The sequence below is a fragment of the Odocoileus virginianus genome, chromosome 1, assembly GCF_023699985.2.
Source record: "Odocoileus virginianus isolate 20LAN1187 ecotype Illinois chromosome 1, Ovbor_1.2, whole genome shotgun sequence".
Taxonomy (NCBI): Eukaryota; Metazoa; Chordata; class Mammalia; order Artiodactyla; family Cervidae; genus Odocoileus; species Odocoileus virginianus.
In genome coordinates, this window is record NC_069674.1 from 31,619,911 (window position 1) to 31,633,150 (window position 13,240).

The following is a 13,240-nucleotide window of genomic DNA, read 5'->3' on the forward strand; positions in this document are numbered from 1 at the left end:
AACAGGCAAATTTGGCCTTGGAGTACAGGATGAAGCAGGGCAAAGGCTAATAGAGTTTTGCCAAGAGAATGCACTGGTCATAGCAAACGCCCTCTTCTAACTCCACAAGAGAAGACTCTACACATGGACATCACCAGACGGCCAACACTGAAATCAGATTGATTATATTCTTTGCAGCCAAAGATGGAGAAGTTCTATACAGTCAGCAAAAACAAGACCGGGAGCTGACTGTGGCTCAGACCATGAACTCCTTACTGCCAAATTCAGACTGAAATTGGAGAAAGTGGGGGAAAACCACTAGACCATTCAGGTATGACGTAAATCAAATCCTTTATGATTATACAGTGGAAGTAAGAAATAGATTTAAGGGACTAAATCTGATAGACAGAGTGCCTGAAGAAATATGGACAGAGGTTCGTGACAGTGTACAGGAGACAGGAATCAAGACCATCCCCAAGAAAAAGAAATGCCAAAAGGCAAAATGGCTGTCTGAGGAGGCCTTACAAATAGCTGTGAAAAGAAGAGAAGCGAAAGCAAAGGAGAAAAGGAAAGATATTCCCATTTGAATACAGAGTTCCAAAGAATAGCAAGGAGAGATAAGAAAGCCTTCCTCAGCGATCAGTGCAAAGAAATAGAGGAAAACAATAGAATGGGAAAGACTAGAGATCTCTTCAAGAAAATTAGAGATACAAAGGGAACATTTCAGGCAAAGATGGGCTCAATAAAGAACAGCAATGGTATGGACCTAACAGAAGCAGAAGATATTAAGAAGAGGTGGCAAGAATACACAGAAGAACTGTACAAAAAAGATCTTCATGACCTAGATGATCACAATGGTGTGATCACTCACCAAGAGCCAGACATCCTGGAGTGTCAAGTCAAATGGGCCTTAGGAAGCATCACTATGAACAAAGCTAGTGGAGTAGATGAAATTCCAGTTGAGCTATTTCAAATCCTGAAAGATGATGCTGTGAAAGTGCTGCACTCAATATGCCAGCAAATTTGGAAAACTCAGTAGTGGCCACAGGACTGGAAAAGGTCAGTTTTCATTCCAATCTCAAGGAAAGGCAATGCCTAAGAATGCTGAAACTGCTGCACAATTGCACTCATATCTCATGCTAGTAAAGTAATGCTCAAAATTTTCCAAGCCAGGCTTCAGCAATACATGAACTGTGAACTTCCAGATATACAAGCTGGTTTTAGAAAAGGCAGAGGAACCAGAGATCAAATTGCCAACATCCGCTGGATCATCAAAGAAACAGAGAGTTCCAGAGAAACATCTATTTCTGCTTTATTGACTATGCGGATCACAATAAACTGTGGAAAATTCTGAAAGAGATGGGAATGCCAGACCACCTGACCTGCCTCTTGAGAAATCTTTATGCAGGTTAGGAAGCAACAGTTAGAAGTGGACATGAAACTACAGACTGGTTTTAAATAGGAAAAGGAATACATCAAGGATGTATATTGTCACCCTGCTTATTTAACTTATATTCAGAGTATATCATGGGAAATGCTGGGCTGAAGGAAGCACAAGCTGGAATCAAGATTGCCAGGAGAAATATCAGTAACCTCAGATCTGCAGATGACACCACCATTATGGCAGAAAGTGAAGAAGAACTAAAAAGCCTATTGATGAATGTGAAAGAGGGGAATGAAAAAGTTGTCTTAAAGCTCAACACTCAGAAAACAAAGATCATGACATCCAGTCCCATTACTTCATGGCAAATAGATGGGGAAACTGGAAACGGTGGCTGACTTTATTTTTTGGGGCTCCAAAATCAGTGCAGATGGTGACTGCAGCCATGAAATTAACAGACGCTTACTCCTTGGAAGGAAAGTTATGACCAACCTAAACAGCATGTTAAAAAGCAGAGACATTACTTTGCCAGCAAAGGTCTGTGTAGTCAAGGCTGTGATTTTTCTAGTAGTTTTGTACGGATGTGAGAGTTGGACTATAAAAAAGCTGAGCACTGAATTGATGTTTTTGAACTGTGGTGTTGGAGAAGACCATTGAGAGTCCCTTGGACTGCAAAGAGATCCAACCAGTTCATCCTAAAGGAAATCAGTCCTGAGTGTTCATTGGAAGGACTGATATTGAAGCTGAAACTCTAGTACTTTGGCCACCTGATGCAAAGACCTCATCATTAGAAAAGACCCTGATGCTGGGAAAGATTGAGGGCAGGAGGAGAAGGAGACGACAGAGGATGAGAGGGTTGGATGGCATCACCGACTAAATGGACATGAGTTTGAGTAAACTCCGGGAGTTGGTGATGGACAGGGAGGCCTGGCGTGCTGTGGTCCATGGGGTTGTAAAGCGTCAGACAGGACTGACCAACTGAACTGAACTGAACGTGATATAGACTGACATGAATGCGGGTGTGTAGAATGACAGAAGGTGGTGGACTGTTGCATGGGGTGTGGGGCTGAATGAGAGTCAGAGTCAGTTGTAATTTTTCAGTATTGTCCACACTGAATCTTGAACATCTCAAGTGTTCTTAAAAAATCACATCTGAAAATATGAACCTGTGAAGTGAGACCCAGCTGCATACTTCTCTTTTTGGCACAGTCACCCTCTCAAACTGTGTGGGGAGAAGAGAATCCACAACCACCTTCTCTAGTTTATACTGTAGGAAAATAATTTCTATAGTTTTCACAAGGAGAGATATTTTTGTTTCTAGTTTCTGCATTTTCCTATGTATAAAAGATTCCATGCATATTTGTCCAATTGATAGCGAATAAAATGTTTTAAAGGGAAATTAAATACAATTTTTTTTGCAAGATTGCTTTAATAACAGAAAATAGCATGGATTCATTTGTTTTTGTTTTTTTTAAGGTTTATATATTTATGGGTTTTTTTAAAAAAGGGAAGATGGTAACATATAAGGATGAAAAATATATAACTTTAAATTTGAATTGTCTAAAGTTAGTAGTGAATTTTTGTTTGCTACTCTTCAGCTTACAAAATTAGTGAGAAAGTCCTATTCAAAAATTACCCTTTTAGAAAAAAATTTTAGATGCATGTAATTCAAATTCTAAGTATTTGTCATAATAATTCTCTGCTAATGGATTCACATTGGACAAGATCATATGTCTTATACAATGTAGAGTATATTTCAGTTGCATAATTTGCTATGAATTCAATCTCTTTTAGGCAAAACGGGAGAGCTAATAGACACGAGATATTTTGACATGTGGGGAGGAAGTAAGTATGAATTACATATAACTGTTCTGTTGCTGGCACTGAATCATACCAATATAATGTAGTTCATTGATGAGAAAATAATGGTACTATTTTGTTTTCATTTTGTTTCTTTTCACTGAATGTCCAGCTCATATTTAAATGATTAGTCATACTGCATACACTTTGCTTTTATAAAAATTATTGGTGATGTGTAATTAAGAGCAGTGATAATCACACTTGAGATTTGTTAAAGTCTTGGTCCTATTTTCTGCAGGACCACTAATTCAAAGCTTTAGGCTGCGTTGGTTTTCTGTCTGAAATTTCTAAAAAAAAAAAGAATAAGTAGTTTGAAGAAGGGCTTAACCAGTGTAATCGTGTTTACCTTATTGAATTGATTTTTTCGCATAAAATTTTTCAGTCTCAGAAACTAAGTTCATAACCAGGATTATTATTCAAATAGATGAATATTTGAGAGAAGGAGTAGAATTTTCTTTCCAGTTTATTGTACTTAGAGCAGTCCACAGATAATCTTCCTAATTTGGCAGTTCCAAGGAGCAGGTGGAAATTAGTCACCAGCCTGCAGAGGGAAAGACCTGGCACTTCAAAGATGGTGCCTGAAAGAGAGAGAGAGATTTCTTCCTCAAGTCTGAAGGAAGGCCAACACTGATTTAACTGTTGATTCTTTTCTAAGTTGAGGCTCTCCCCTGCACCTCCTCATCCACTTTATGAATTCTCTGGAAGCCAGCAGTTGTTAGGCTTCCCAATTTTATCTTGTTCTCAGACCATTGAGCTTTTCTAATATTTCTTCAGTTTGTGATGAGATGCCATGTATTTATTTTTTAAATGAGATCAGAACTTTTCATTTTATCAAAACGTGTATCAACTTAAAATGTGCCATCAGCTTTAGATTTTAAAGGAATAATTGGTTCTACCAAAATTTATTACATGGAAAACCTCTTACAAAACTGTTGTTGAAATCAGTCGTGTGACCAGAAGCTCTGGTATTTCATCTCAGGTCAGCAAACTACTGCTAAAAATACCCCTCAAATTTAGAAGTAGTTGCAGTTTATTGCCATCTTTGGATTTAAATGGAAGTGATTTGTTAGCTGCTTTGTTACATTTTTTTCTGAATTAAAAGTGCTATTATTTTAAGATAGAATGCAGTTTTAGAGAAATCTTTGTAATCTTTGCTGTAGAAAGAAACTGAATCGTTTTGAAGTAGTATTAGACTTGGGCACTTAGGAATCTGACATTGTAAGGAGTTTAAGATGTAGAATGATTTGTATGGATAGTTCCCAGTCAGCCTCTGTGGTATCACCAGTTTATAGTCACTGACATGGTTTAATCCTTTGTGAATCTTAATACTGCAGGCGAAGCAGGTAATGACTGCAGTATTTGCCTTGATTAGTTTGACTTTTACTGATAACTAGCTTACATTTCTTCCCCTAGTTTATAGTAAGTAGATATTCCCAGAAGATTCTTTAAATCACTGGGGATGTATGTACACTTGTCCCACATTATCTGCAGGGGATTGGCTCCAGGACCCTCTACAGATAGCCCGTAATCTTCAGGTGCTCAAGTTCCATAATTGGCCCTCCATGCCTGCAGTTCTGCGTGCTCAGATTCAACTAAATGAGGATCACATGGTACTGTAGGATTTATTGAAAACAAATCTGTGTATAAGTAGACTCCTGAGCTCAAACACCTGTTGTTCAATGGTCAGCTGTGTACGTATTTATATAATTTTTTTAAATGACAGATCCTTTTGTGCAGTAAATAAAAATTCTCTTTTTTAGAAAAGTATCTATGCAAACAACTTTACATATACTCAGGGAGTCCATGAACCTTTCTCCTGCCTCCTAAATTTCTTACTTGAAATCATGTCATACTTCAATATGCTATGGCTTTTTCATTTAGACCCTGGAGTATCAATATGAAACACACACAGGGTGAATCAGAATTGGGAAATTTTAAGTTGATGTGAAACATAATTTTTATCCTGTTCATAAAATTTGTCTCTCTTTTGGTTTCTCTACATTAGAAATTATCAATTTACAAACACTTCATTTTTTATACTGTTAAGTTCTAAAAGATTATCATGATGGTTAGTCATTTAAAAAAAAAACAACACTTAACCCTTTTTGTTTTTTTTCAGATGTGGCCCCATTTATTGAGTTTCTGAAGGCCATACAAGATGGAACAATAGTCTTAATGGGAACATATGATGATGGTGCAACCAAGTATGTAAATTTCAAAATTTACACAACTTTGCAGATCTATAATATATAGTAACATAAGCAGTACATTTTCAATGAGAAAATTTATAGAACAGTCAAGTAATCCAACTTTCAGATAAACACTTTAAAAAATTTTTCTTTCTGTGTATTTATCATTCATCTATGATTGTGAAATTAGAATCACGTTGTACATAAAGCTCGTTAAACTCTTTTATGTTCTGTTTTTAACAGCTGTAAATTATTTTCTCTAACGATAATATTCTTCAGTACCATTTTCTTACGGCATTTCCCAAAGTGAGTCTGTCCTGTGAAACCTCAGTCCTTTAAAACTGTAATGGCTCTTCTAACCTTTTATCCTGTTAAGTTTCTAAGTCATTTTACCCTCCTGGTTGCATTTCTTGGGCATTCTCTAGATGATAATTGTCCCTTTTAAAATGAAGCCCCAAGTTGGACATAGTGTTCCCAAGGTGGTCTGGCCAGTACAGAGTACCTTGGAGGTGCTCACTCACCATGTTTGAGAAATTACGGTTAATATTCATGAAGACTAGTGTTGCATTCATGTTCTTTAGTCTGTCACATCACAGTGTTCATCAACTTAAATTCTCAGATCTCTTCATTTGATCTCAGAGTTTTTTTTGTTTTTTTTTTTTTTAATCACTGACAAGTCAGGTCTTTCTCCCCATTCAGAACTTGGTTTTGTTCAATCTGAATGAAGACTTTATATTCATATACCCTTGTTAAATTTAATTTTGCTGTTATTGGCCCACTTGGTCTTGATGCTGACATTTGTCCTATGAGATTTCCATTGTCTGGGCTTTGTACTCTCTCCAGAGTCATTCAGATTTCTAAATCTTAAGTCCTCAATGATAAACATGTTTACTACAGGCAGTGTGCCACCAACTGGAGACCACTTCTGAGGGATTCATCTATCAATCAGCTGCAGAAACTACTTTTCAGTTTCTAGTGTACTCTAATAGGCATACTGTCCAGTTGCTATTTAATTATTTAATTTTCTGAGACTGTCAGATGCCTGCTTGAAATTGGTGGATGATCCTAATTATAATACCCTGGCTTACTGCCCCAAAACTGCTTTTAAAGCTGAAAGTATGAGATGATACTTACTTGGCTTTACTAATCCAGCCTCCTTCCTGCTACTCTTTCTCTTTATTTCTTATTCTTTCCTTAATACTCACAGGATCTCCTTCTTGTAATCCATTCTAAAATTTTGCTAGGAGTTAGGTTTAATTTTATTGAACTATTGTTTTTAAAATTTTCCTTGTTTTTTTTAAAAATGGGAATATTTAACTTTTAACATATTAACATCTTCACTTTCCATGTTGCTTCTAAAATAACTCACATTACCTTGAAGATTATATTAAGTTCCTTAAGAATTTAAGTGTGTGACGTGTGTCCCTCGAGGCTTAAATTTACTTTAAAGTACTTAATATGAACATTGCTGAGCCACTGTTCCCTTTTTATATTGATTAGTGTTTGCCTCCCTGGAAAAGACAGTTGTGTTTTGATCTCGATATCCTATCATTCTGAAACAGTGGATCCCTTCATTATTTATACTTGGTAGCAAAATTTCCCTCTGTGGCCTTTAGTAGTTTTATGAACCTCATCTCATTTTGAGCACTCAGGTCTTCCTGGTAGTAATAATAAAAATGTTGTTATTAGTAGCATGGTTTGCCTTGTATTTTTGTACACTTCCTTTTCTTAATTTGAACCCATCATGGAATAGAAGTGGACTCTGGCAGTTCAAACCCAGGTTGTTCAAGAGCCAGTTATATATCTCCAGAATTAATGCTGTGTATAAATGTATTAGTTACACTGCACTGCCTTTTAAAGAAATGGGATATTTTGATATCTGCTATGTCAAGCACTCAAAATATTGGCTGTGTTGCATGGTTTTCAACTTTTCTTTGAACCATGAAATCGTCTTTTACTTAGTTACATAGAAGATAGCAAAAAAGAATACTAAAACCCCCCAAATTCTACATAAGCAGATTAGAAAACTTCAGAAATTTTTGGAGAAGTTGTTTGTTTATAAACTTGTAGTTACCTAGACACAGGGACATGTGGCATGGGTGCCCAAGCCCACCCACAGGTTTGATTATTCACTGGGAGGAGTCCAGGACTCAGTTTATAGACCTGCTCACTCAGGGCTATGATTTGTTACAGCAAAAGGATGCAAAGCAGAATCCACAAAGGGCAGCTAGTTCAGAGCAGAGTCTGGAGGGAACCAGGGCACCAGACCTGAGTTTCCAAGAGTCCTCTCCCAAGTGGAGTGACACAGAACATGCTTAATTCCTCTAGCAACAGATTGTGACAACACTGGGGCCTGCTGTCCACCAGGGAAGCTGATTGGAGCTCAGGGCCCAAGATTTTTACTGGGAGCTGGTCCTGAGGCACCGTCTGCCTTATACATCCCCAAATTCCAGATTCCCAGCCAGAAAGGAGGTGTTTGGCATAAACTACTTTGTTTGCACAGTTTATACACACGAGAGCCATTCTGATCAGTTCTGGGAATGGGGGGAGCCTCCCCAAATTCAAGCTTCCAGAGCCAGCCAAGGACCAGTCTTGCTCTTAGGCCTTTCTAAGCCCTGCTGTATTAATCCTTTTCTGCTTCGGACCTAAGGGTATTCTCAAAGGAAAGTAAGGAAAGATGAGCGGAATCAAAATGGAAAGCTCAGTTTCATGTTGCTGCTAGATTGGTTAGTTTATTCATGCAGATCAAAACAACAACTTCTGAAATTTGGAAATCCAGAAGGAAAAGTGACTGCCCTTCATTCTATTTCTTAATTGTAAAATTTTTTTAGATAAGAAAAAATTGCATGTACTTCTGGCAGGGGGCCAGGCCTGCATTTGGATAACCATCTACTATGAAGGCATTTTTTGTGTATGAAGCAATCTCTTGGCATTTGTTTACCTAACATTCAGCTATTTACAAGCAGCCCTGAAGCCTGCACCCTGAGGTGCAATTTGTGATTTTTCTGAGATGTAACTGACTGAAGCCCATAGGCCTTCCTCCAGGAGGCTGTCCCTAGGCTGCCCAGTAAGCGCAACCTCTGTTCTCCACCATTTATTCTAGATAAAGCAGCAAAACTCACTACAAGTGTTGATGATACCAGTAAAATGTTCTAATTAAGGGGCCAGCAGTAGAACATTTGAATAAGCTAAAGAGTGGAATGTAATAGTCTGCAGATCCATGACATGCTAACACTGTTCAGAAACAAGAAAACAGTTCAGACAATACTTTCAGGGGATGTCCATCTACTACAGAAATTGCTTACCAAGTAAGCACATGAATGAAAGTGATAGCAATTCATGTAAGGATGATTACAAGAAACACAGCCACAGACCCACTTTGGGGAGAAAGCCATATGCAAGTACGTGTACTTGGGTGTGAAGGTGTCAGAATCTTCAGAGGCTGAGACTTCACTGGTCCTTTTGCACAGCCATTTCATTTATTTTAATTTCCCTTGGTTATAAATGCATCACTTGATATAGATATGAATCTGAAAAACTAAGTATTCTAGGGCTGCCCCTGATTTTCTCACTGATTCTTATGACCTTTCCCAGGAGGGCAGCAGTGCCCAAGCTGTGGTTAAAACAGCTTCACTGCCCCCTGGATGTGACTAATTGTGAAAAGCTAATGACATATGTAGCTCTGTCCTGTTCATGAAGGTTTTTTTTAACATAAAATCTCCTGTTTATCTTCAGGTTAGTTACATGAGAACTGCCTTGCCAATTTCACCTACTTCACATAAAATATTTAATGCCCTAAAAATATTTGAAAAACTTGAGTCATTTTACGAACATTTGAAGTTAACAAAAAAAGTCAGGTCTCGTGTTTTCATGTAGAATTTCATGTCAAATAAAATTATTTTTTAAATGTTATCAGTCCCAATTAGTAATCAGGACTTTCCTATTGATAAACGTTTTATTATCTCTTCAGGCAAAAATTACTGTTATGAAGTTAGATATAAGTAAACATGGTGTTAGAAACATCCAGATTTCTATTAGCACTTAACTTAATTCTATTCAAATGTAATTTACAAAGAGTTTAGTAGAGGTTCAAAGTGATTTTTAATTTTACGAAGATATTGACTGCTTAAGATCTTATATTAACCTGAATAGGTACCTACGGACTGCAGTTTCCCGTTTTTATTTGATGGAATGTAGATGAAAATGAACTGTTGTTATGAAATTAAGACACCTAAAGGGTACTTCTAAATTGCATAAGCTAGAAATTTATTTGCTAGATTTCATAACTTTCATCATTAAAGAATTCAAATAGAATGTTACTCTGATAAAATTTATTTTTTTATGTTCTCTTATTTAAGCCAGGATTTTCTCATTTATTTCATGGTTGTATGTTAAATGCTGTAAGTGTATCAGTATTCCTTAGACTACATACAGTACACTACATTTATTGTGCCATTCTTTTTCTCTTTCTTCAAGACTCAATGATGAGGCCCGGCGGCTGATTGCTGAATTGGGGAGTACATCTATTACTCATCTTGGTTTCAGAGACAACTGGGTCTTCTGTGGTGGAAAAGGCATTAAGACAAAAAGCCCTTTTGAACAGGTTAGTGTCTCAGACGTCATAATTAATGGGCAACAGCAATTGTGTGAAACCGTACAGTATGTATTCCTATCCCAGTTATTTGCAACTTAGATAAAGCAGACATTAAATATGTTTCCATAATATATTTCCATATTTTTCATAGGTTCCTGGCAATCAGTTATTTGAAATAACCATGACACTGTTTTAATTTTAAAATTAAAAAAATAGTCAAATTCTACATGAAATTTTTTTTCCTGCATGACAATGCATTGGCCTATGATTACTTGTATCATAAGACCTTTAGGAAGTTGATTATTAAAAATTTTAGCTGAACTTTTGATATTAGAATCAATGAAGTACAGAGATACTTTAGAACTTAGTAGAATGTAAACTTATTTTTGACTTACAAAGGATCATTAAAGACCATCTGCAGTGTTTTGTTCTTTCAGCTCCTCTTTGAAGGTCTGCCACTATATGCCAGACCTTTTCTTATTTAATATCTTGAACACTAATTTATATGTTAATAGAAGTGTTACTGAAATGAGTATGCTTAATTATGTTATTGCAGATATGCAGTTTGCTAAAGTACTATACTGTGGTTGTGTTCCAACAGCACATAAAGAACAATAAGGACACAAATAAATATGAAGGATGGCCCGAAGTTGTAGAAATGGAAGGATGCATTCCCCAGAAGCAAGACTGACATGGAGAAAACTGAAGGGAGCACACTTTCACTGTCAGTGGGAAAGCCCTACCAGAAAAACGACATGTAAATATTTTAAGAGCATGCAGCCATCTCGGTGTGTGCATGTCCATTATCTCTTTTGATATCAGGATTATTTATTGCTAACGTAAATAGCTGTCTTTGTAAATAGTCATCATAATGAGCAAATCACTGAACCATTTTCAAGCACATCTGTCTAATGGTACAATGTTCAGACCTTGATGCTAATGGCATCTTTTAATTCTAAAAGCATACCAATGGATAACTGAACAGATAATGAAAAATATATTGATATATACTAGTCGCTGTGAAAATCCATCATGGAATGATATGGATTTTAGGGAGCAGACTTTGTTTTCTTTTACGTATATATATGTATATTGCCTTCTGATGATAGTATCTTTTAAATTAAAAAGATATTGGGCATAGTTGTGTGTGTAATGTTACTTTACAGTCTGACTCCCCTGTTGTATTTTTTTTCTTAGTCTTTCTCTTCCCTTCCCAAGAAACCTATAAATAAAATAAGAAAACATATCAAATACATGAAAAGCACAACAGAATTCTTTGTTTAATGTACACAGTACAAAGTAAATATATAAATGTAGATGGCATTCAGGACTGTAGCTTGATGGATTTTGTGTTAGCAGTGTGAATAACTTGATTTTGCATAAGCTATTCAGAGTGAGGCAGGAGGGGTCAACTCCCCAGAGCTGAGGAATCTGGCCAAGTCCCTTCCCCAGCCTTAGTAGGTCATTCAGGACAGCATGTCAGTACAGTTAGAACCTTACTGGCCTAAGTTTTCCTTATTTAATTGTTCTCAGCCTTGACCAAGTGGTTTGGAAAGAGGCATGCTTTAATGTCACAATGATTTTAGATTGTAAACCCAGAGATTTTGTATTTACTTTCATCTGACTTCCTGATAGTAATTTTTGCCTGAAAAGATAACAACATATTTATTTATCAATAGAAAAGTCCTAATGAACTGATCAGGACTGATAACAGTTAAGAAATATTTGATACACAGTGACTTCATACCCAATTCTATCTAAAAATATAAGAAATCTAACTTTTTTGTTAACTTCAGATGTTCACAAAATGACTCAAGTTTCTTAAAATATTTTTAGGGCATTAAATATTATGTGTGACGCATCTTAAACTGGAACATAAAAAATGTAATGAACAAACTGCCACTCACAGTAAAAGGCAGCATTTCAATTTTGGATCTAAATTTTAGATGCCTTACATAAAGAAAAACTAAAAGCAGTGTTTTTTATTTTGCTATAAACTAAGTTGGAAGTTATCAAATATCAGTGAGTTTTGGGGTACTGTTTCTTCCCTCAAATTGAATGTAATTCGTGAATCAATGCACCTTACACATCTAAACAATTTTTGTAAACTTTTCAGATTTTTGGTGCTGATACGCTAAATCACTTTCAGCATGTGTATTTTAACATTTCAAATACTTCCCTTGATTCTGTAAATTAAAAGAATAGCTATTTTACAGTTTCAGGGATTGTGAAATAAGTGTTGCTTTTTCTTTTTTAAGTAATGAGAATAAATATTCCTGGTTTTGCATTGTGAATTTCTTTTTTGTATTATCTGGCAAAGTAATATACCTACAGAACTTCACATTGAGGTTTGTCAAGCATTTATTGTCCTGCTTAACATGCAAAATTTAAGTCATTCCTATGGTTAGACACACTAATATCCTCAGGATATATCTTAACATGGATAGAATTTAAGTATCTAGATGACAACACTTCTGTTTCAAGATAAGGACTAACATGACAGCTTTATAGAGGTGTGTAAAATGCCAAAAGATTGGTTATTTAATTGCTTTCATGCAGTTTGCTATTATGTCAATTCTGTCTTGTATGGTTTATGTCAACATAACTTTGAAAGCAATAATTTTACTGTATTTTACTTTCAGATAGGTTTTAAAAATCAGCATTGTAAATGCAACAATGCTCATTTAATGTTCAGAATTTTCATTAAAATCAGAAATTTGGTATTGACACTTTGGTCTTTTAAATGGTGTTTGAGGACTCTTGGATTTGTATTTTTTATTTGTAATCATAGATGCAGTCGCAAGACAAGTTTATTATGATATGCCTGTTAAAATACAGCAATGACCATAGGAAAAAAGTGTTATCTGGGAAATTAAAGAAAAATTGAGCCAGAATCTTTATATTCCTGACTTTGATTAAAATTTATCATTGTTCTTTCTATGTTGTATTCATTTTGAAATGAATTATCTGATATTTTGTAATTTTTTTTTTGCCAGATGAAGTTCAATGCCTTTAGCCTGAAATGCACTTTATACTTAGTTTATACATATTATAAATAAAGTGACCCCTCTAAAAAGATGATAGTTTCATTCAATTTGGTTGACATACCCCATTTTTAAATGAAAGAATGAGAAATGTGCTGTGTTCAGTTAGGAAAGCAGTTGAAACTAGAAATGCATTTAGAATATTTTAAAAAATGAACATGAGAGGGGGAAAATTGCTTGTGTTGATCAGGAA

At 35.8% G+C, this 13,240-nt stretch overlaps 1 protein-coding gene across 3 annotated transcripts in view; it reads left to right on the forward strand.

Moving 5' to 3' along the window:
* Positions 1–12,941, forward strand: part of FAM3C (FAM3 metabolism regulating signaling molecule C) — a 52,540-nt gene extending 39,599 nt beyond the window's left edge. For all 3 annotated transcript variants that reach the window (XM_070466475.1, XM_020902721.2, XM_070466466.1), the window contains exons 7-10: positions 3,155–3,205; positions 5,340–5,424; positions 9,886–10,012; positions 10,605–12,941. In XM_070466475.1, coding sequence (XP_070322576.1) covers positions 3,155–3,205; positions 5,340–5,424; positions 9,886–10,012; positions 10,605–10,694 — 353 coding nt within the window. In that variant the 3' untranslated portion in view covers positions 10,695–12,941. The remainder of the gene's footprint in view (positions 1–3,154; positions 3,206–5,339; positions 5,425–9,885; positions 10,013–10,604) is intronic.
* Positions 12,942–13,240: the final 299 nt, after the last annotated feature.